The 25702-nt window shown below is 37.8% G+C and overlaps 1 protein-coding gene across 1 annotated transcript; it reads left to right on the forward strand.

Annotated features, from left to right (window-relative positions):
- LOC136767378 (sperm axonemal maintenance protein CFAP97D1) lies at positions 1-9768 on the forward strand. Its single transcript, XM_066721141.1, has 7 exons — positions 1-102; positions 292-422; positions 1927-2078; positions 4488-4558; positions 4792-4904; positions 5079-5202; positions 5490-9768. The coding sequence occupies exons 1-7, from the start codon at positions 1-3 to the stop codon at positions 5541-5543; spliced, it is 747 nt and encodes a 248-aa protein (XP_066577238.1). The 3' UTR covers positions 5544-9768.
- The last annotated feature ends 15934 nt before the right edge of the window (positions 9769-25702 follow it).

Raw genomic sequence — 25702 nt, forward strand, 5'->3', positions numbered from 1 at the left:
ATGTCCCCTGTTTCCAGAGGGGAGAGCCGTGCCTTCGTGGCATGGCTGAGAGTGCTGTACCTCAGCTGTGAGCTCTTACGGTCCTGGCACCGCACCGCCCAGGTCCACATTAAATGCACATTCCTGTGGCCTAGCTCTGAGAGAGGAAAATATTTATATATATATATCTGTTAAATCTGCAGTTGCCCAGATTTTTTCCATCACATCTGCAGAGAGCTGTCCAGGGTTAAATTCTGCAGTGCTGTGGGGTGGCCTCCCGAGACGGAGCCTCTGACACATTGTGACCTGCAGTTAAAAATAGCGCACAATTACTGCACGTCCGGTAGGCTGGGAAAGGAAAGCGAGGGTGAACCCGGAGTGGACCCCAGCCTCTCGGCGAGCATTGTCGGAGTGTCCCTTGGGACGGGGCTCTGGGACCCAGTGTTACTGTGTTGTCATTTTGTATATGTATAAACCTTTACTGGGAGTACAAGACCTTTGAGTGTACACACACACAAATAGTTTTAGGGATTCACACCTTTCATCTTTCATCAGTGAAGGGTTTGATTTATGAACCATTGTTCTACAGACTAGACTTATTAGTCAGAGGCATTTGCTGATTCAGGGATTTGTGATTTATGTAAACTTTAGGCATAGATGTTTTCCAGACATTTCAGATACAAAAGCAAAACTTGTTTGTTTGTTGTTTTTCCAGTTCATTCAAGGCCATTTTGGACCCAATCCATCTGGTCCTGAATCCAACCTGTGACAAATGTACAAATGTACACGGACCAAGTTTCTATTTTTTCCCAAACGCTGCTGTTAGCTCTGTGATCCCAGCGATTCCCACACTGCGCTGTTATTTTTTGTTTGTTAGTTTTTTGTGCAACCAACACACGCAAGATGAAAACTGCAGTCAGAACTATCAATCCCTTCACTGGGAATGATTTAGGGGGCATGAAAACCAGCAACCGTATCTAAAGAAGTAACCTGTACTTCCAAACACCACATATTTCGCAATATAGTCAGAGAAAGTGTTACTTTTCTAGGGTCAGTTATGTTTTAAACTGTGTCACCTATTGTCCGGGAGTGGCAGTGAAAGGGTCCATTTTCACTGTTTTGGGGTTAACAGCAAATAGGGCTGTAACTGCGCTCCTAAAGACACGAATAAGCGCATCCTGGACAATGTGGAAAATAATCACGGATTTCCTCATGTTTTCTGTGGTTTACTGGCCTACATTTCCCGTCTCAATTAACAAGGGTAGGTTTCAAAATTAGTGCTCATCTGTCTCCATCAAGTGGACGCGTGGAGGATTGCAGTCTGTGAATTGTGTTGCCGAAGACAGACGCAGTGTATCAATGGCCCCGCTGGTGCCTTTTTAATACTGAACTGATTACTTCAATATGAGCAATAGTATAGTAAACAACAGTGGCTCAGCTTTGTCTTTTAATTTGAAATACGTCTGATTAGTGGTTGCTTTGACATGACCAATTATAATACAGAAAATGTGCACTCTGTTAAATGCTTTATACGTAACATTAACCAACAACTATGTATTTCATATTCACACTGAAAAACGTGATAAAACATTGCATTACATATAAAAAAATGAAACGTTGTTGTTTATATGTGCTTGGTTTCTATTGATATCTGGCTCAAATCTCGGTAAAATATTGTACTGAATTGAGTACAATTGAAACTTTTTAGTAATTGTATGAGATCAATTACTTAAGTCTTTCATATCATGGTCATGTTCTGGGAAGTACATGCGCACCATCATTAATGTAGAAGGATGTTTCTGTTATATCAAAAGTATTAATTAACTTATAATTAAGTATTTTTTTCCTATTGAGAGGCCCCTCATAATGTGAATCTCTACTGACGTCATCGCGTCCGCTACGTGTCCGGCAATAGTGACGTCACAGCGAGTGGAGCTCCGCCGGCAGCTGCAGACCCGGCTCGTCACTTCAGCTCCAGGTGGACACTGCGCACTACCGGGCTTACCCTGCTATTGCCGGCTGCCCAGGACAGTACACGTCTCTGAGAAGAAGGAAAGATACTCAACATCTTAAGAGACACAAGACCCGAGTGAAAAATGGTACGAGGACATTTTTTATTATTATTATTATTATTATTATTATTATTATTTATTAGCAGAGCCCTTATCCAGGGTGACTTATCAAATATAAGCGCAATACAAAGTGCACAAATACAGTGCAGTTCATATGGCAAGCTATAATTGCTGATGTCAAGAAATATCTGGTATTTTTGATATCAACGATTGTATTTTGGATATCAGAAATGCATACTTAATAGCATCCGGTTCAATTTTTGATATCAAAAATGCATACTAATTAACACCCGGTTCTGTTTTTGCTTTTAGAAATGCATGCTAATTAACACCCGGGTCTGTTTTTGCTATTATAAATGCATGCTAATTAGCATGTGGTTTCGCTGCTGCGTGTTACAGTACTGCTGCTTCACATGCTAGTCGGACGCTCCTGTTATACTGAAGTCCGGATCACAGTTCGTGCTGTTCCAGCGATATTAAAAATGGCGGACGCAAGATTTGTTGTCACCATCATACTGGGGAAATCCTTTTCTGATTCCATTATGCACCTGCTAGAGGAGGAAATGTACGTTAAGTGTACATAGATTGCAGATTAAAATCATGTACACAAACAACAGCTAACAATAGTCGCACTGTTAACAATAAACAATGACGTGCCTACATAGCTGAGTCTGTTCTCTTCTCCGCCATGTTGAAAGTTGAAAGTTGAAAGGTCGCCCAACTCGGGACCTCCGGTATGAAAAGGATCTCCGAGTTTCGCACTGGTAATGGGCGTTCATGTAACTTCCCAGTCTGAAACTGGTCTTTACCATAACTCCCATAGCATCACCCCCCTCTGGACAACAGCTCTCAGACGGGCCTCCTCTCGGTGTTCAGCGGTGCTGGCATTGCCCAGTTTATCTGTGTTTCTCCTTGACAGTTTGTGCCACATGCATTGATATCAAATGAAAGCCCAACCTGTGGCCTGTCTTTTATAAGAGCTGTGCACAAACACAAACTGGAGCAGATGCAGGTCAGTCCTGCACACAGGCCAGGGAGACCCGACATACGAGTCAGATATAGTTTATTTTATTTTATTTCATTATTTATATTTTGATAAACGTATTTGATACATGTATTTTTAATGATCTGAAAATAATGTGGCCGCGTGTAAAGGGTTAAGTTAAGCTAATTAGTATGCATTTTGTATATCAAAAATAGAACTGGATGCTATTTGGTATGTATTTTTGCTATTAAGAATTCAATTTCTGATATACAAAATACAATGTCTGATATCAAAATACAATTGTTGATTGATATCAGACATTGTATTTTGGATATCAGAAATTGAATTCTTGATCGCAAAAATTGTATTCTTGATATTAGCAATTATGCATTAAATGTCACAAAAGCATAAAACATTACAAATTCAAATTTACACAAGTGAATACAATATATGAGGTCTTACATCCTGGGTTTAAAAGCTGAGTGCTGTCAAGATGTGAGGTCACAGTCAGGGCCACGGGAAAGGGAGCAAGAGGAAATCAAAATAACTACGAGTTCTAGTAACGCAAGAAGTAGATGAAACATTGTAAAGTGCTGTCTTACAGGAGAGTTAAGCACTAATATTACAAGTACTGTCGGAAAGGGGTGTCTTGAGTAAGCGCCGGAAGGAGGTCAGGACTCTGCTGTTTTGACTTCTGTGGGAAGGTCATCCCACCATTTTGGGGCCAGGGATGAGAAGGAGCGGCTCTGGAGGAAGGGGAGTGGAGAGGAGGCAGAGTTAGTCTTCTGGCACCGGAAGAACGCAGTGGTCATGTTCTAGGATTTATCATGTTCATCACGTGTTATCATTATTCATAATCGTATTAATAATAATAGTAGTAGGAGGCATAGGAGTATTGTGTTATTGGTTAACTAATTAATCTAAATTATCTACAATAACTCATTTATACACAGTTTTGACTGTATATTAGAAGCTACATGTAATTGATAGCCAGACTCTTTTCAAACAGTATTTTCCCCGTTTCTTGAATGCTGAAAGGCAGGCTATGCCATCGCCAGGATCTCCAGTTATCCATTATGAAATGAGATTAGGCCCACAACTTCATTGAGATTTTCAGAAAAAACAATAAGAATTGAAAACAACTGAAACCCATCAGAACCAATCATTCTACCAATCCCTCCATAAATACATCATAACGTGGACATCCATTTGAGTCCTATACCGTTGTTGTAAGACTATAAATGGACATGATAAATGACTTGTATATAACAGTTACAGGCTAGGACACGTCAGCTGTGGACACTATTAGATTTTCAGTATAACTCGAGCCATGTCCAATATCCACACCCAAACCCACCTCTTCTATTCAATCAATCAATCAATCAATCAATGTCAGAGAATTGTGCAGGTGTGCAACAAAGCTAACCTTTCGTTCCATGTGTTTGTTTCAGTTGCAGCAGTAGTGGACAGCACGACTCCAAGGGCATTCCCACACATCGAGAAACACCTGAAGGACAATCGGGTAAAAATAACTGCATAATGCAACGATGTATTGCCCAAATGTGCATCAGCTGCATTATTACTATTGTCACAGATGCTGATTAGGGTGACAATGCCATGCCATGATGTCCCCCATCTTACGGAGCATGACAGGGTCCTGATGCACTAAGGGACCACAAAGTGACAGACTGTGACGGCTGATGCCGCGATCTCTGCTGCACTAAAACCTATGAGACGTGTTCTTCCTTTTCTCAGAGGGAGAAGGAGAGACTGCCAGAGAGGAACCTCACGATTCACAAGCAGAAACTACAGCACATCAAAACCACAAGGAACTCTTTGGACAACTGGAACGACTACCAACCCAAAAGGTTCTCATTGCTCTTGCAGGCAGATTGTAGGGATTTCACCTGAAGACCCCAGACTAAATGCTTCACTGAAACACTTAATTCACTTGAGTTTTCACAAGTGATTTTTTAATGTTATGCCATGAATATGTGCTTGTTCTGTTTCTATCCCCCCACCGTGGCTGTTGCGTTCCTCAGCTTGAACAGCTCCAGGAGGAAGCAGGAGCAGCATAAGATAACACTGGAGAACCAGGTCAATCAGCACAAAATCAGCACCGCCTGGTCCCCCTACAGCCGAGAGGAGATGGCGAAGCAGTATGAAGTAAGAACCGTTTCCTGGCTTGTGAGTGAGTGAGTTACACGGTCGTGTTCCTGTGATTTCCACCGGCTCTGTCATGGCCGTTGTGTGGAGATTCACACAGCGGTGGCTACAACTGCAGAGAACAGGACAGAGCTCTGATGGAAAAAAATACACAAAGTGTCCATTTGTGCTCCAGTGTTCACTAGACGGAGCCATTTTATTGTGTATTTCTCTCAATAAGTTTGTTTTAGAGAAACGGAGTTTGAGGCACTAATTAATCATGTTTTATTTGTGTAACTTTGCTTTAGGTTTCAGTAGGATTCTATCGGCTGCTCAGGAGAAAATACCTGGACCCAAACTAGTAAGATAGGTGAACACAACAGCAGGAGAAGACGAGGCGTGGACTGCAGGGACTGGAGTTGAGCCTGTCTAGAGGGTGAGATCTGAGACATAACAGGCGTTCAGAAGGGTGTGAGGTATGAGGCGCCGGCAGGGACACAATTAATAATTCACTGAGACTTAGTATATAGTATATATCAGTATATAGTGTATGTATTGTGTATCTCAGCATATAGTGTATAATTGTGTGTATTGCAGTACATAGTATATCTCAATTTATAATGTGTATATTGTATGTATCTCAGTTAGTAGTGTATCTCTGTATATAATGTTTAAATTGTGTGTATCTCAGTATATATTATATCTCTATATACACTCACCTAAAGGATTATTAGGAACACCTGTTCAATTTCTCATTAATGCAATTATCTAACCAATCAATCACATGGCAGTTGCTTCAATGCATTTAGGGGTGTGGTCCTGGTCAAGACAATCTCCTGAACTCCAAACTGAATGTCTGAATGGGAAAGAAAGGTGATTTAAGCAATTTTGAGCGTGGCATGGTTGTTGGTGCCAGATGGGCCGGTCTGAGTATTTCACAATCTGCTCAGTTACTGGGATTTTCACGCACAACCATTTCTAGGGTTTACAAAGAATGGTGTGAAAAGGGAAAAACATCCAGTATGCGGCAGTCCTGTGGGCGAAAATGCCTTGTTGATGCTAGAGGTCAGAGGAGAATGGGCCGACTGATTCAAGCTGATAGAAGAGGAACTTTGACTGAAATATCCACTCGTTACAACCGAGGTATGCAGCAAAGCATTTGTGAAGCCACAACACGTACAACCTTGAGGCGGATGGGCTACAACAGCAGAAGACCCCACCGGGTACCACTCCTCTCCACTACAAATAGGAAAAAGAGGCTACAATCACCAAAATTGGACAGTTGAAGACTGGAAAAATGTTGCCTGGTCTGATGAGTCTGGATTTCTGTTGAGACATTCAGATGGTAGAGTCAGAATTTGGCGTAAACAGAATGAGAACATGGATCCATCATGCCTTGTTACCACTGTGCAGGCTGGTGGTGGTGGTGTAATGGTGTGGGGGATGTTTTCTTGGCACACTTTAGGCCCCTTAGTGCCAATTGGGCATCGTTTAAATGCCACGGCCTACCTGAGCTTTGTTTCTGACCATGTCCATCCCTTTATGACCACCATGTACCCATCCTCTGATGGCTACTTCCAGCAGGATAATGCACCATGTCACAAAGGTCGAATCATTTCAAATTGGTTTCTTGAACATGACAATGAGTTCACTGTACTAAACTGGCTCCCACAGTCACCAGATCTCAACCCAATAGAGCATCTTTGGGATGTGGTGGAACGGGAGCTTCGTGCCCTGGATGTGCATCCCACAAATCTCCATCAACTGCAAGATGCTATCCTATCAATATGGGCCAACATTTCTAAAGAATGCTTTCAGCACCTTGTTGAATCAATGCCACGTAGAATTAAGGCAGTTCTGAAGGCGAAAGGGGGTCAAACACAGTATTAGTATGGTGTTCCTAATAATCCTTTAGGTGAGTGTATATAGTGGATGTATTGTATATCTCAGTATATAGTATAACTCAGTATATAATGTTTATATTTAATGTATCTCAGTATATAATATTACTCAGTATATATTGTATATATTTTGTGTATCTCAGTATATAGTGTATATATTTTGTGTATCTTAGTATATGGTATATCTCAGTATAAAGTGTATATATTTTTGTATCTCATTACATACTATATCTCAGTATGTAATGTTTATATTTAATGTGTCTCAGTATATATTATAACTCAGTATGTAGTGTATATATTTTGTGTATCTCAGTATATTGTATAACTCAGTAATAGTGTATATATTCTGTGTATCTCAGTATGTAGTATAACTCAGTACATAGTGTATTTATTTGTGTATCTCAGTACAAAGTATATCTCAGCAATTAATATCATAGGTATCTCAGTATATAGTATAACTCGGTATATAGTGTATATATTTTGTGTATCTCAGTGTACAGTATAACTCAGTATATAGTGTATTTTTTTTATATCTCAGTATATAGTTTATTTCAAAGTATAGTGTATGAATTGTGTATCTCAGTACAAAGTATATCTCAGCAATTCATGTTTATATCATTGGTATCTCAGTATATAGTGTATAATTGTGAATATCTCAGTATATAATGTATATATTGTATGTATCTTAGTATATAGTATAACTCAGTAAATAGTGTATATATTTTGTGTATATCAGTCTGTAGTATAACTCAGTAAATAGTGTATATATTTAATGTATCTCAGTATATAGTATAACTAAGTATATAGTGTATGTATTGTGTATCTCAGTACATAGGGTTAACATTTTGTGTATCTCAGTATATAATGTTTATACTGTATGTATCTCAGTAAATAGTATAAATCAGTATATGGTGTATATATTTTTGTATCTCAGTACAACATATATCTCAGCATTTAATGTTTATATCATAGATATCTCAGTATATAATGTTTATATTTAATGTATCTCAGTATATAGTGTATATATTTTGTGTATGTCAATATATAGTATAACTCAGTATATAGTGTATATATTATGTATATCTCAGTATATAGTATAAGTCAGTAAATAGTGTATATATATTGTGTATCTGAGTATATAGTATATCTCAGTAAATAGTGTATATTTTCTGTGTATCTCAGTATGTATTATAACTCAGTATATAGTGTATATATATTTATGTATCTCAGTATATAATATATCGCAGTATATGATAGTTATATTTAATGTATCTCAGTATATAGTATTACTCAGTATATAGTGTATATATTTTGTATATCTCAGTGTATAGTATTTCTCAGTATATAGTGTATAACTGCGTGTATCTCAGTATATAATGTGTATTTTGTGTGTATCTCAGTATATAGTATTACTCAGTATGTAGTGTATATATTTTGTGTATTTCAGTATATAGTATAATTCAGTATATAATGTATATATTTTTGTATCTCAGTACATACTATATCTCAGTATGTAATGTTTATATTTAATGAATCTCAGTATATAGTATAACTCAGTAAATAGTGTATTTATTTTGTGTATCTCAGTATATTCTATAACTCAGTATATAGTGTATATTTTGTTTGTATCTCAGTATATTGTGTATTTCAGTGTATAGTGTATGAATTGTGTATCTTGGTACAAAGAATATCTCAGCAATTTATGTTTATATATAGTGTATAGTGTATATATAGTGTATATATATAGTGTATAATTGTGTGTATCTCAGTATATAATGTGTATATTGTGTTTCTCAGTACATAGTATAACTTAGTAAATACTGTATACATTTTGTGTATCTCAGTATATAGTATAACTCAGTATGTAGTGTATATATTTTATGTATCTGAATATATAGTATATCTCAGTATATATTGTATATATTTGTGTATCTCAGTACATACTATATCTCAGTATATAATGTTTATACTGTATGTATCTCAGTATTTAATTTAACTCAGTAAATAGTGCATATATTTGTATATCTCAGTACATACTGTATCTGAGTATATAATATTTATGTTTAATGTATCTCAGTAAATAGTATATCGTATATATTTTGTGTATCTCAGTATATAGTAATACTCAGTATACAGTGCATATTGTTTGTGTATCTCAGTATATAGTATATTTCAGTGTATAGTGTATGTATTGTGTATCTCAGTACATAGGGTTAAAATGTTGTGTATTTCATTTCAATGTATATTTCAGTTTTTAATTTGTATATTATATGTATCTTTGTATGTAGGGTATAATTGTGTGTATCTCAGTAAATAATGTTTATATTGTATATTTCTCAGTATTTAGTATATCTCAATATATAATGTTTATATTTTTGTATCTCAACATATAGCATATCTCAGTATATAATTTTTATTTTGTATGTATCTCAGTACATAGTATATCTCGGTATATAATGCTTATATTGTGTGTATCTTACTATATCTCTCTATATAGCATATGTATTGTTTATCTCGACTTATAGTGTACAATTGTGTGTATCACAGTATATGATGTTAAAATTCTATGTATCTCAGAACATACTATATCTCAGCATTTTGTGTATGTATTGTGTGTATCTCAGTATATAATGTGTATGTTGAATGTATCTCAGTATGTTATCAATAAAGATAACATTTACAAGTAGATGTCAGTTTTGAGTCTTTATTTCCCTTGTGCAGAACCCACAATGTAATTTAAGTTGGTCTTTTTTGTTTTGTTTATCTTTGTAATTGTAATCAAGATCTGTGATGTACGTGTATGTGGTCAAAGTGTAAAAAAAAAAAAATGTTTTTGACAAATTAACATCCAAATTTTTTCACATAACACTTACTTAGGTCTTCCATTACTAAACCTAGCAAGATATAATCAAATATATCTTTCATAAACTTTAAATCTTACACAATGTAATTAATCAATACAGATTTCCGTATTACAAATACGTATTTAAACTTTGTTTACCAATCAAATGCAACATATATTGCAAGGACATTTCAACATGTAATATAAAACAGTAGACGTCTACACAAACATCAAAACAAATGTATAACATTAGGCAACGAGAGAGATTCCTATCAATAACTAGACGATTAGATGAGTAAGCCTAAGTGTGACTGTAGCTAAAAATACATCACCTCCAGTAGTGTAAGCTCGTGCGTAAGTTCGTGTTCGCTTAAAATCTGCGATCTACATTGTTACATCTAGAACCATTGATGTACTTATAACAACAAAAGTATTGCTCACCACGCTGGGAATAGTTAGCTTTAGATAATAGTTTCATCAGGAATCGTTACAGCTTTTCGCAAACACGAGAACAACATTGGCTTTCTCTTTTCTCCCTTTTAGCTCTACTTCCGCCTTTTTACCTAGGCGAGCACATGAGCCCAGAAATCAACATCCTTAAAGGGACAGCACCCAACACAGTACATAATATATCTCACTATAAAATGTTTATTTTGTATGTATCTCAATATATAATATATCTCTATATATAGGGTATGTATTGTGTATTTCAGTATATAGTGTTTAATTGTGTGTATGTCAGTATATAATTGTAACGCAGGGCACGGGAACAGGGAATCCAGTTGCGGTGCTGGTAGAGGTGGTCAGTCAGGCGTGGGTCGAATACCGGTAGAACAGGGCATTCAAGGGCAAAGCAAAGACGTAGTCGTGGTCACAAGCAAGGGTCAGGCGATCAGGCAGACAGAGTATAGAGGAAAGTCCAAAGTCGTGGTCAGGAGGTAAAGCAAGGGGTCGATGATTCAAAAGCTAAACAAAGCTCAAAGAGAATGCTTGGAAATGCAGCATGAACTGACAAAACTTGATATGTGGGACAGAAAACCAGGTTTGGGAGGTGCAGGGTGAATGGGAGCAGAGGGTGAGTGAACAAGTTCACATGGGTTTCTGGAATGTTAATAGAATGATTTAAGAGAGCTGGGAGAAGTGACTGGGAAGGAAGGGTGATGGCGACATCTAGTGGAGGCGCTAGTTGGACCCATCACAATAATGTTTATATTGTATGTATCTCAGTATATAGTATATCTCAGTATATAGTGTATGTATTGTGTATATCTTAGTATATAGTATATTTCTGTATATAGTGTATGTATTGTGTATCTCAGTACATATTATATCTCAGTATATAATGTTTATATTATATGTATCTCAGTATATAGTATATCTCAGTATATAATGTATGTATTGTGTATCTCAGTATATAGTGTATAATTGTGTGTATCTCAGTATATAATGTTTATATTGTATGTATCTCAGTATATAGTATATCTCAGTATATAATGTATGTATTGTGTATCTGAGTATATAGTGTATATATTCACTATATACAACCCAACACTCACTCCTTGATCCTCTGCAATCCAGCTTCCACACAGCTCACTCCACTGAGACAGTTCTCCTGGCTGTCACTGACTCCCTCAGCCGTGCTCGGGCGGCCTCGCCTCTCCTCAGTCCTCATCCTCCTTGACCTCTCTGCAGCACTTGACACCGTTGATCACTCCATCCTCCTCTCCTGCCTCGCTGACCTTTTGATCTCTGGGACTGCTCTCACCTGGTTCTCCTCCTACCTCAGCGACCGGTCCGACCAAGTGACATGGCGAGACTCGTCATCCACCCCCCAACCTCTCCTCGCAGGTGTTCCCCAAAGCTCCGTCCTGGGCCCGCTCCTGTTCTCTCTCTACACTCGCTCCCTGGGCTCCCTCATCGCTTCCCATGGTTTCTCCTACCACTTCTACGCTGATGATGCCCAGATCTTCCTGTCTTTTCCCTCTTCTGACCCTCTCATTCCCTCACGCATCTCTTCCTGCTTGTCTGCCATTTCCGCCCGGATGCACTCACACCACCTCAAGCTCAACCTCTCCAAATCAGATCTCCTCTTTTTTCCCCCACTCTTCCTCACCTTCTGCTGGCCTCCCCATCTCGATCCCCTTGGAATCCACCACACTCTCTCCTTCTTCTTCCGCTAAAAATCTAGGAGTCACCCTCGATCCTTCGCTCTCCTACTCCCAGCACATCACCATGCTGACGCGCACCTGCAGATTCTTCCTGAGCAACATACGCCGGATCCGTCCCTTCCTCACCAACTACTCAAATCAGCTACTCGTCCAGTCACTGGTCCTCTCCCGCCTGGACTACTGCAACTCCCTCCTGGCCGGCCTGCCTGCATCCACTACCCGCCCACTCCAGCTCATCCATAACTCTGCGGCTCATCTGGTATTCTCTCTGCCACGATTCGCACACGCTACTCCACTGCTCCGCTCCCTCCTCTGGCACCCGATAGCGGCACGCATTCAGTTCAAGACTTAGACCCTCACCTACTGCTGTCTTGACCACACTGCACCAAGCTACCTTCAGTCACTTGTCTCTCCATACATCCCCTCCAGACCACTGCGCTCCTCCAGTGCCAGAAGGCTAACTCTGCCTCCTCTCCACTCTCCTTCCTCCAGAGCCCGCTCCTTCTCATCCCTGGCCCCTAAGTGGTGGAACGACCTGGCCACCGAAGTCAAAACAGCAGAGTCCTTGACCTCATTCCGGCGCTTATTCAAGCTCTTGCGACAGCACTTGTAATATTAGTCCTCTATCCCTGCTAGATAGCACTTCAGCTTATGCTCCTCGCGTTCTTGATTGTTTTCCTCCTTGCTCCCTTTCCCGTAGCCCTCGTCTGTAACCCTACATCTTGACAGCACTTAGCTTTCACTGTCCAGGATGTAGGAAGTCTCTTATTGTACTTGTGTAAATTGTAAATTGGAATTTGTAAAATGTATTATTTTGAATTGCTATGTTTTAGCTAAGTTGATTTTGTAATGATTGATGCCTTGTACTTCTCTGTATTTTTGCACTTATGTTGTAAGTCGCCCTGGATAAGGGCGTCTGCCAAGAAATAAAAATAATTCTGTGTATCTCAGTACATAGTATATCTCGGTGTATAACGTATATTTTGTGTGGATCTCAGTATACAATGTTTATATTATATGTATCTCAGTATGTAGTATATCTCAGTATATAGTGTATAATTGTGTGTATCTCAGTATATAATGTTTATATTGTATGTATCTCAGTATATAGTGTATGTATTGTGTATCTCAGTACATAGTATATCTCGGTCTATAATGTTAATATTATATGTATCTCCGTATATAGTATATCTCTATATGTAGTGTATGTATTGTGTATCTCAGTATATAGTGTATAATTGTGTGCATCTCAGTACATTGTATATGACAGTGTATAATGTATATATTGTGTGTATCTCAGTATATAGTATATCTCAATCTATATTGTATGTATTGTGTGTATCACAGTAAATAGTATATCCCAATCTATATTGTATGTATTGTGTGTATCTCAGTATATTGTATGTCTCAGTATATATTGTATATTTTGTGTGTATCTCAGTATATAGTGTATATATTTTGTGTATCTCAGTATATAGTGTATGTATTGTGTGTATCTCAGTATATAGTATATTTCAGTATATAGTGTATGCATTCTGTATCTCAGTACATATTATATCTCAGTATATAATGTTTATATTACATGTATTTCAGTATGTAATGTGGAAGAAACTCAGTGTTCAATCAGGTTGGAACATTCATTGCAATGCCTTTATTACACGCATCGTGGAGAGACACAGTGAGTCAAGAAGATCCCAAAGTTGCTCTGACTCTATACAAAAAGTCAGAGGCTTTTATGCACACAGAAGTCAAAGATCTGGTTATAATTAGAAAGTCATTACTATGTTTTCTTAACAGCTAACTAAGCAGAATATATAACATTATAGAACAGAGTTCATAGGTCAACACATGGTTTTAGGGAACAAGCACTTGAATCGTACTGTTTGACATTGTCTCCAAGATTCTCATCGTAAATAACAAACAGAGGACAAACTACCTTCTGACCTGACCTTTTAGCTTGACCTTATCTTTCTTAAGCATACAATGAAGTAAAACAGGTGTGAGAAAGGGAATTTCTAACTTCCTTCCACACTCCCCCATTTTGTCCTATGAAGGACAATCATTCAAATATACAGAGCCTCCATGAGACCCTGGAGTTGTAAACCTTAACCTCAGAGGGAATAGTGGACATCATTCAGTGTACTTAGGTTATATTCATAAGCTTACTTGTATCACTGCGTTCTTGAATCATTTCCTCATACATTACTTAAACAGACTCCTTTTTTCAGCAGGAGTAAGGCTTTTCTGCATTTCTCTAGCAGTCCAATAACAGCAACACTTGATCAGTAGAAAACAAATATTGAGAATAATAAATATGCCAAGGATAAAAAGCAGAATCTGGGCTATAGTAGCACCAATTCTTCTGAGGGAGCCACTTATCCAGCTCCCCAGAGACCACACTGAGGTCTGGTGGATTTTAGTAACTTCTTTCTGAATGTGATCCGTAAGATCATGAATCTGTTCAGTGTTGTCAGGAATGTAGGTACAACATTCTTTACCAATAAGAGCACACACACCCCTTTTACCACCAGAGAGAAATCTAGGGCTAAGCGATTCTGCAGGACTGTGGTGCATATAGCAGCCATCTTTATTGTTATGTCATCTATAGATTCTGCAGTTTTATTACTAACCTCCTGTATAGAGCGCCCAATACCATATGGAGAGATCAATATGGAAAAGAAACGCTCAGTTTCATAGATATCTCTTTGATTACGCGAATGGCCTTTAGGGGTTTTTGAAAGAGATCTCATGGTGGGGGTGATGTAGCCAATATAGCAGGAACCTGACCAATTGTCAGATCAAATATGTACCTTCAAGTGTGACAATTCCCGCATTTGAAATCCACCATTCCACCATATCCCACGAGCTATTGCAGGAGCTCTTTCCTACAAACACATTTCCTTTACCATACTGACAGTGCTAGTCCAGGGACAGAGTCTGCCAAGAGGATAGAAGGCGGCCTCTGGGAGGTATTGTATGGGTGAAAATAGGGCATTTGTTCAGTCAACTTTGAGGCAGATGCATTAACAGTATTGCAAACGCTCATATCTATTCTATAATGTTTGCGTATAGCACAGTTATCTTCCGCAGTCAAGTGAACCGGGATCATGGGAATGCCTCCCTCAGCATTATGGGGCACATGTGAACACACCCAGCACCTTGACAGATTCAAGTCTTTTGTAAACTGATAAGACCGTTGGAGGTAGGCGTTTCCTCTGGTCAGGTGGCTGTCTCGTCGCTGTTGAATCCTCATTTGTATTTTATCAGTGTACATGTTAGTGTTTGCGGTGTCAATATGCGGTGTGTGCGGTGGATCCATGTCGTCTTTCATTGGCTCTTCACAGCTGTATGGGTGGTCAGGAGCACCTGATAGTGCCCTGTCCACCTGGGCTGCTGGGAGGACTTTCTCTTGTGTGCTTTGATATACACATAGTCACCTGGTTGAAATGGGTGACAGTCCTGCTGGGCTGGTTCTGTCTTTGTCTTTGGGGCATTCAGCTTAGGCTAGATTGAATTATGTCTTTTGTCTTTTGTCTTATTTTAAGATAGCTAGCTTTGGTTTCTCATTTCTTAATGTACATTCATCATTCCACATCATAAACACTTTCTAGTTTACCCTATTTTGCAAAACCGTTTTTAGGTGCTCAAGTCCATCTTAATCAAAGTGTTCACAACTCTCTGTGTGAAGAAGTGTCTCCTGTTTTCCGTCTTGAATGCCTTGAAGCCCAATTTCCATTTGTGTCCCCAGGTGCGTGTGTCCCTGCTGATCTGGAAGAGCTCCTCTGGTTTGATGTGATTGATGTCTTTCATGATTTTGAAGACTTGAATCCCCACATAGTCTCCTCTGTTCCAGGGTGAAAAGGTTCAGTTCCCTCAGTCTCTCAGTAGGACATTCCCTTCAGACCTGGAATAAGTCTGGTTGCTCTCCTCTGTACTGCCTCTAAAGCAGCGATATCTTTCTTGAAGTGTGGAGCCCAGAACTGTACACATGCAGTATCCAGATGAGCTCTAACTAGTGCATTGTACAGTCTGAACATTACTGCCCTTGTTCTCAATTCTACACTTTTGACAATATACCCTAACATCCCGTTTGCCTTTTTTATTGCTTATTGAGAGTGAGGAGTCCACATAGACTCCTAGATCTTTCTCATGCGTTACTTCATCTAGATCTGTACCTCCCATAGTGTAATTATAGTGGACATTTTTGTTACCTGCATGTATTACCTTGCACTTGTCCACATTGAATTTCATTTGCCAGGTGTCGGACCACAACTGAATATTATCCATATTGATTATATTAATTCTTGATTTGATTGATTTTTTAATTGGAGATATTGTTCTTTACCAATACCAAACTTCTGTTCCAAATCATTGAATGTGAGGAGGTTATTCTTTTCAAATATATGATGTCAATGTGTGATACCTTTCCTTTTCCAAATGCTGAAGACTATTGGAGTTTTATTAATCATCTGAGACATTCAGATGGTAGAGTCAGAATTTGGCGTAAACAGAATGAGAACATGGATCCATCATGCCTTGTTACCACTGTGCAGGCTGGTGGTGGTGGTGTAATGGTGTGGGGGATGTTTTCCTGGCACACTTTAGGCCCCTTAGTGCCAATTGGGCATCGTTTAAATGCCACGGCCTACCTGAGCATTGTTTCTGACCATGTCCATCCCTTTATGACCACCATGTACCCATCCTCTGATGGCTACTTCCAGCAGGATAATGCACCATGTCACAAAGGTCGAATCATTTCAAATTGGTTTCTTGAACATGACAATGAGTTCACTGTACTAAACTGGCCCCCACAGTCACCAGATCTCAACCCAATAGAGCATCTTTGGGATGTGGTGGAACGGGAGCTTCGTGCCCTGGATGTGCATCCCACAAATCTCCATCAACTGCAAGATGCTATCCTATCAATATGGGCCAACATTTCTAAAGAATGCTTTCAGCACCTTGTTGAATCAATGCCACGTAGAATTAAGGCAGTTCTGAAGGCGAAAGGGGGTCAAACACAGTATTAGTATGGTGTTCCTAATAATCCTTTAGGTGAGTGTATATAGTGGATGTATTGTATATCTCAGTATATAGTATAACTCAGTATATAATGTTTATATTTAATGTATCTCAGTATATAATATTACTCAGTATATATTGTATATATTTTGTGTATCTCAGTATATAGTGTATATATTTTGTGTATCTTAGTATATGGTATATCTCAGTATAAAGTGTATATATTTTTGTATCTCATTACATACTATATCTCAGTATGTAATGTTTATATTTAATGTGTCTCAGTATATATTATAACTCAGTATGTAGTGTATATATTTTGTGTATCTCAGTATATTGTATAACTCAGTAATAGTGTATATATTCTGTGTATCTCAGTATGTAGTATAACTCAGTACATAGTGTATTTATTTGTGTATCTCAGTACAAAGTATATCTCAGCAATTAATGTTTATATCATAGGTATCTCAGTATATAGTATAACTCGGTATATAGTGTATATATTTTGTGTATCTCAGTGTACAGTATAACTCAGTATATAGTGTATTTTTTTTATATCTCAGTATATAGTTTATTTCAAAGTATAGTGTATGAATTGTGTATCTCACTAAAGTATATCTCAGCAATTCATGTTTATATCATTGGTATCTCAGTATATAGTGTATAATTGTGAATATCTCAGTATATAATGTATATATTGTATGTATCTTAGTATATAGTATAACTCAGTAAATAGTGTATATATTTTGTGTATATCAGTCTGTAGTATAACTCAGTAAATAGTGTATATATTTAATGTATCTCAGTATATAGTATAACTAAGTATATAGTGTATGTATTGTGTATCTCAGTACATAGGGTTAACATTTTGTGTATCTCAGTATATAATGTTTATACTGTATGTATCTCAGTAAATAGTATAAATCAGTATATGGTGTATATATTTTTGTATCTCAGTACAACATATATCTCAGCATTTAATGTTTATATCATAGATATCTCAGTATATAATGTTTATATTTAATGTATCTCAGTATATAGTGTATATATTTTGTGTATGTCAATATATAGTATAACTCAGTATATAGTGTATATATTATGTATATCTCAGTATATAGTATAAGTCAGTAAATAGTGTATATATATTGTGTATCTGAGTATATAGTATATCTCAGTAAATAGTGTATATTTTCTGTGTATCTCAGTATGTATTATAACTCAGTATATAGTGTATATATATTTATGTATCTCAGTATATAATATATCGCAGTATATGATAGTTATATTTAATGTATCTCAGTATATAGTATTACTCAGTATATAGTGTATATATTTTGTATATCTCAGTGTATAGTATTTCTCAGTATATAGTGTATAACTGCGTGTATCTCAGTATATAATGTGTATTTTGTGTGTATCTCAGTATATAGTATTACTCAGTATGTAGTGTATATATTTTGTGTATTTCAGTATATAGTATAATTCAGTATATAATGTATATATTTTTGTATCTCAGTACATACTATATCTCAGTATGTAATGTTTATATTTAATGAATCTCAGTATATAGTATAACTCAGTAAATAGTGTATTTATTTTGTGTATCTCAGTATATTCTATAACTCAGTATATAGTGTATATTTTGTTTGTATCTCAGTATATTGTGTATTTCAGTGTATAGTGTATGAATTGTGTATCTTGGTACAAAGAATATCTCAGCAATTAATGTTTATATATAGTGTATAGTGTATATATAGTGTATATATATAGTATATATAGTGTATATATATAGTGTATAATTGTGTGTATCTCAGTATATAATGTGTATATTGTGTTTCTCAGTACATAGTATAACTTAGTAAATACTGTATACATTTTGTGTATCTCAGTATATAGTATAACTCAGTATGTAGTGTATATATTTTATGTATCTGAATATATAGTATATCTCAGTATATATTGTATATATTTGTGTATCTCAGTACATACTATATCTCAGTATATAATGTTTATACTGTATGTATCTCAGTATTTAATTTAACTCAGTAAATAGTGCATATATTTGTATATCTCAGTACATACTGTATCTGAGTATATAATATTTATGTTTAATGTATCTCAGTAAATAGTATATCGTATATATTTTGTGTATCTCAGTATATAGTATATTTCAGTGTATAGTGTATGTATTGTGTATCTCAGTACATAGGGTTAAAATGTTGTGTATTTCATTTCAATGTATATTTCAGTTTTTAATTTGTATATTATATGTATCTTTGTATGTAGGGTATAATTGTGTGTATCTCAGTAAATAATGTTTATATTGTATATTTCTCAGTATTTAGTATATCTCAATATATAATGTTTATATTTTTGTATCTCAACATATAGCATATCTCAGTATATAATTTTTATTTTGTATGTATCTCAGTACATAGTATATCTCGGTATATAATGCTTATATTGTGTGTATCTTACTATATCTCTCTATATAGCATATGTATTGTTTATCTCGACTTATAGTGTACAATTGTGTGTATCACAGTATATGATGTTAAAATTCTATGTATCTCAGAACATACTATATCTCAGCATTTTGTGTATGTATTGTGTGTATCTCAGTATATAATGTGTATGTTGAATGTATCTCAGTATGTTATCAATAAAGATAACATTTACAAGTAGATGTCAGTTTTGAGTCTTTATTTCCCTTGTGCAGAACCCACAATGTAATTTAAGTTGGTCTTTTTTGTTTTGTTTATCTTTGTAATTGTAATCAAGATCTGTGATGTACGTGTATGTGGTCAAAGTGTAAAAAAAAAAAAATGTTTTTGACAAATTAACATCCAAATTTTTTCACATAACACTTACTTAGGTCTTCCATTACTAAACCTAGCAAGATATAATCAAATATATCTTTCATAAACTTTAAATCTTACACAATGTAATTAATCAATACAGATTTCCGTATTACAAATACGTATTTAAACTTTGTTTACCAATCAAATGCAACATATATTGCAAGGACATTTCAACATGTAATATAAAACAGTAGACGTCTACACAAACATCAAAACAAATGTATAACATTAGGCAACGAGAGAGATTCCTATCAATAACTAGACGATTAGATGAGTAAGCCTAAGTGTGACTGTAGCTAAAAATACATCACCTCCAGTAGTGTAAGCTCGTGCGTAAGTTCGTGTTCGCTTAAAATCTGCGATCTACATTGTTACATCTAGAACCATTGATGTACTTATAACAACAAAAGTATTGCTCACCACGCTGGGAATAGTTAGCTTTAGATAATAGTTTCATCAGGAATCGTTACAGCTTTTCGCAAACACGAGAACAACATTGGCTTTCTCTTTTCTCCCTTTTAGCTCTACTTCCGCCTTTTTACCTAGGCGAGCACATGAGCCCAGAAATCAACATCCTTAAAGGGACAGCACCCAACACAGTACATAATATATCTCACTATAAAATGTTTATTTTGTATGTATCTCAATATATAATATATCTCTATATATAGGGTATGTATTGTGTATTTCAGTATATAGTGTTTAATTGTGTGTATGTCAGTATATAATTGTAACGCAGGGCACGGGAACAGGGAATCCAGTTGCGGTGCTGGTAGAGGTGGTCAGTCAGGCGTGGGTCGAATACCGGTAGAACAGGGCATTCAAGGGCAAAGCAAAGACGTAGTCGTGGTCACAAGCAAGGGTCAGGCGATCAGGCAGACAGAGTATAGAGGAAAGTCCAAAGTCGTGGTCAGGAGGTAAAGCAAGGGGTCGATGATTCAAAAGCTAAACAAAGCTCAAAGAGAATGCTTGGAAATGCAGCATGAACTGACAAAACTTGATATGTGGGACAGAAAACCAGGTTTGGGAGGTGCAGGGTGAATGGGAGCAGAGGGTGAGTGAACAAGTTCACATGGGTTTCTGGAATGTTAATAGAATGATTTAAGAGAGCTGGGAGAAGTGACTGGGAAGGAAGGGTGATGGCGACATCTAGTGGAGGCGCTAGTTGGACCCATCACAATAATGTTTATATTGTATGTATCTCAGTATATAGTATATCTCAGTATATAGTGTATGTATTGTGTATATCTTAGTATATAGTATATTTCTGTATATAGTGTATGTATTGTGTATCTCAGTACATATTATATCTCAGTATATAATGTTTATATTATATGTATCTCAGTATATAGTATATCTCAGTATATAATGTATGTATTGTGTATCTCAGTATATAGTGTATAATTGTGTGTATCTCAGTATATAATGTTTATATTGTATGTATCTCAGTATATAGTATATCTCAGTATATAATGTATGTATTGTGTATCTGAGTATATAGTGTATATATTCACTATATACAACCCAACACTCACTCCTTGATCCTCTGCAATCCAGCTTCCACACAGCTCACTCCACTGAGACAGTTCTCCTGGCTGTCACTGACTCCCTCAGCCGTGCTCGGGCGGCCTCGCCTCTCCTCAGTCCTCATCCTCCTTGACCTCTCTGCAGCACTTGACACCGTTGATCACTCCATCCTCCTCTCCTGCCTCGCTGACCTTTTGATCTCTGGGACTGCTCTCACCTGGTTCTCCTCCTACCTCAGCGACCGGTCCGACCAAGTGACATGGCGAGACTCGTCATCCACCCCCCAACCTCTCCTCGCAGGTGTTCCCCAAAGCTCCGTCCTGGGCCCGCTCCTGTTCTCTCTCTACACTCGCTCCCTGGGCTCCCTCATCGCTTCCCATGGTTTCTCCTACCACTTCTACGCTGATGATGCCCAGATCTTCCTGTCTTTTCCCTCTTCTGACCCTCTCATTCCCTCACGCATCTCTTCCTGCTTGTCTGCCATTTCCGCCCGGATGCACTCACACCACCTCAAGCTCAACCTCTCCAAATCAGATCTCCTCTTTTTTCCCCCACTCTTCCTCACCTTCTGCTGGCCTCCCCATCTCGATCCCCTTGGAATCCACCACACTCTCTCCTTCTTCTTCCGCTAAAAATCTAGGAGTCACCCTCGATCCTTCGCTCTCCTACTCCCAGCACATCACCATGCTGACGCGCACCTGCAGATTCTTCCTGAGCAACATACGCCGGATCCGTCCCTTCCTCACCAACTACTCAAATCAGCTACTCGTCCAGTCACTGGTCCTCTCCCGCCTGGACTACTGCAACTCCCTCCTGGCCGGCCTGCCTGCATCCACTACCCGCCCACTCCAGCTCATCCATAACTCTGCGGCTCATCTGGTATTCTCTCTGCCACGATTCGCACACGCTACTCCACTGCTCCGCTCCCTCCTCTGGCACCCGATAGCGGCACGCATTCAGTTCAAGACTTAGACCCTCACCTACTGCTGTCTTGACCACACTGCACCAAGCTACCTTCAGTCACTTGTCTCTCCATACATCCCCTCCAGACCACTGCGCTCCTCCAGTGCCAGAAGGCTAACTCTGCCTCCTCTCCACTCTCCTTCCTCCAGAGCCCGCTCCTTCTCATCCCTGGCCCCTAAGTGGTGGAACGACCTGGCCACCGAAGTCAAAACAGCAGAGTCCTTGACCTCATTCCGGCGCTTATTCAAGCTCTTGCGACAGCACTTGTAATATTAGTCCTCTATCCCTGCTAGATAGCACTTCAGCTTATGCTCCTCGCGTTCTTGATTGTTTTCCTCCTTGCTCCCTTTCCCGTAGCCCTCGTCTGTAACCCTACATCTTGACAGCACTTAGCTTTCACTGTCCAGGATGTAGGAAGTCTCTTATTGTACTTGTGTAAATTGTAAATTGGAATTTGTAAAATGTATTATTTTGAATTGCTATGTTTTAGCTAAGTTGATTTTGTAATGATTGATGCCTTGTACTTCTCTGTATTTTTGCACTTATGTTGTAAGTCGCCCTGGATAAGGGCGTCTGCCAAGAAATAAAAATAATTCTGTGTATCTCAGTACATAGTATATCTCGGTGTATAACGTATATTTTGTGTGGATCTCAGTATACAATGTTTATATTATATGTATCTCAGTATGTAGTATATCTCAGTATATAGTGTATAATTGTGTGTATCTCAGTATATAATGTTTATATTGTATGTATCTCAGTATATAGTGTATGTATTGTGTATCTCAGTACATAGTATATCTCGGTCTATAATGTTAATATTATATGTATCTCCGTATATAGTATATCTCTATATGTAGTGTATGTATTGTGTATCTCAGTATATAGTGTATAATTGTGTGCATCTCAGTACATTGTATATGACAGTGTATAATGTATATATTGTGTGTATCTCAGTATATAGTATATCTCAATCTATATTGTATGTATTGTGTGTATCACAGTAAATAGTATATCCCAATCTATATTGTATGTATTGTGTGTATCTCAGTATATTGTATGTCTCAGTATATATTGTATATTTTGTGTGTATCTCAGTATATAGTGTATATATTTTGTGTATCTCAGTATATAGTGTATGTATTGTGTGTATCTCAGTATATAGTATATTTCAGTATATAGTGTATGCATTCTGTATCTCAGTACATATTATATCTCAGTATATAATGTTTATATTACATGTATTTCAGTATGTAATGTGGAAGAAACTCAGTGTTCAATCAGGTTGGAACATTCATTGCAATGCCTTTATTACACGCATCGTGGAGAGACACAGTGAGTCAAGAAGATCCCAAAGTTGCTCTGACTCTATACAAAAAGTCAGAGGCTTTTATGCACACAGAAGTCAAAGATCTGGTTATAATTAGAAAGTCATTACTATGTTTTCTTAACAGCTAACTAAGCAGAATATATAACATTATAGAACAGAGTTCATAGGTCAACACATGGTTTTAGGGAACAAGCACTTGAATCGTACTGTTTGACATTGTCTCCAAGATTCTCATCGTAAATAACAAACAGAGGACAAACTACCTTCTGACCTGACCTTTTAGCTTGACCTTATCTTTCTTAAGCATACAATGAAGTAAAACAGGTGTGAGAAAGGGAATTTCTAACTTCCTTCCACACTCCCCCATTTTGTCCTATGAAGGACAATCATTCAAATATACAGAGCCTCCATGAGACCCTGGAGTTGTAAACCTTAACCTCAGAGGGAATAGTGGACATCATTCAGTGTACTTAGGTTATATTCATAAGCTTACTTGTATCACTGCGTTCTTGAATCATTTCCTCATACATTACTTAAACAGACTCCTTTTTTCAGCAGGAGTAAGGCTTTTCTGCATTTCTCTAGCAGTCCAATAACAGCAACACTTGATCAGTAGAAAACAAATATTGAGAATAATAAATATGCCAAGGATAAAAAGCAGAATCTGGGCTATAGTAGCACCAATTCTTCTGAGGGAGCCACTTATCCAGCTCCCCAGAGACCACACTGAGGTCTGGTGGATTTTAGTAACTTCTTTCTGAATGTGATCCGTAAGATCATGAATCTGTTCAGTGTTGTCAGGAATGTAGGTACAACATTCTTTACCAATAAGAGCACACACACCCCTTTTACCACCAGAGAGAAATCTAGGGCTAAGCGATTCTGCAGGACTGTGGTGCATATAGCAGCCATCTTTATTGTTATGTCATCTATAGATTCTGCAGTTTTATTACTAACCTCCTGTATAGAGCGCCCAATACCATATGGAGAGATCAATATGGAAAAGAAACGCTCAGTTTCATAGATATCTCTTTGATTACGCGAATGGCCTTTAGGGGTTTTTGAAAGAGATCTCATGGTGGGGGTGATGTAGCCAATATAGCAGGAACCTGACCAATTGTCAGATCAAATATGTACCTTCAAGTGTGACAATTCCCGCATTTGAAATCCACCATTCCACCATATCCCACGAGCTATTGCAGGAGCTCTTTCCTACAAACACATTTCCTTTACCATACTGACAGTGCTAGTCCAGGGACAGAGTCTGCCAAGAGGATAGAAGGCGGCCTCTGGGAGGTATTGTATGGGTGAAAATAGGGCATTTGTTCAGTCAACTTTGAGGCAGATGCATTAACAGTATTGCAAACGCTCATATCTATTCTATAATGTTTGCGTATAGCACAGTTATCTTCCGCAGTCAAGTGAACCGGGATCATGGGAATGCCTCCCTCAGCATTATGGGGCACATGTGAACACACCCAGCACCTTGACAGATTCAAGTCTTTTGTAAACTGATAAGACCGTTGGAGGTAGGCGTTTCCTCTGGTCAGGTGGCTGTCTCGTCGCTGTTGAATCCTCATTTGTATTTTATCAGTGTACATGTTAGTGTTTGCGGTGTCAATATGCGGTGTGTGCGGTGGATCCATGTCGTCTTTCATTGGCTCTTCACAGCTGTATGGGTGGTCAGGAGCACCTGATAGTGCCCTGTCCACCTGGGCTGCTGGGAGGACTTTCTCTTGTGTGCTTTGATATACACATAGTCACCTGGTTGAAATGGGTGACAGTCCTGCTGGGCTGGTTCTGTCTTTGTCTTTGGGGCATTCAGCTTAGGCTAGATTGAATTATGTCTTTTGTCTTTTGTCTTATTTTAAGATAGCTAGCTTTGGTTTCTCATTTCTTAATGTACA

This window comes from Amia ocellicauda, chromosome 14 (genome assembly GCF_036373705.1).
Source record: "Amia ocellicauda isolate fAmiCal2 chromosome 14, fAmiCal2.hap1, whole genome shotgun sequence".
Lineage (NCBI taxonomy): Eukaryota > Metazoa > Chordata > Actinopteri > Amiiformes > Amiidae > Amia > Amia ocellicauda.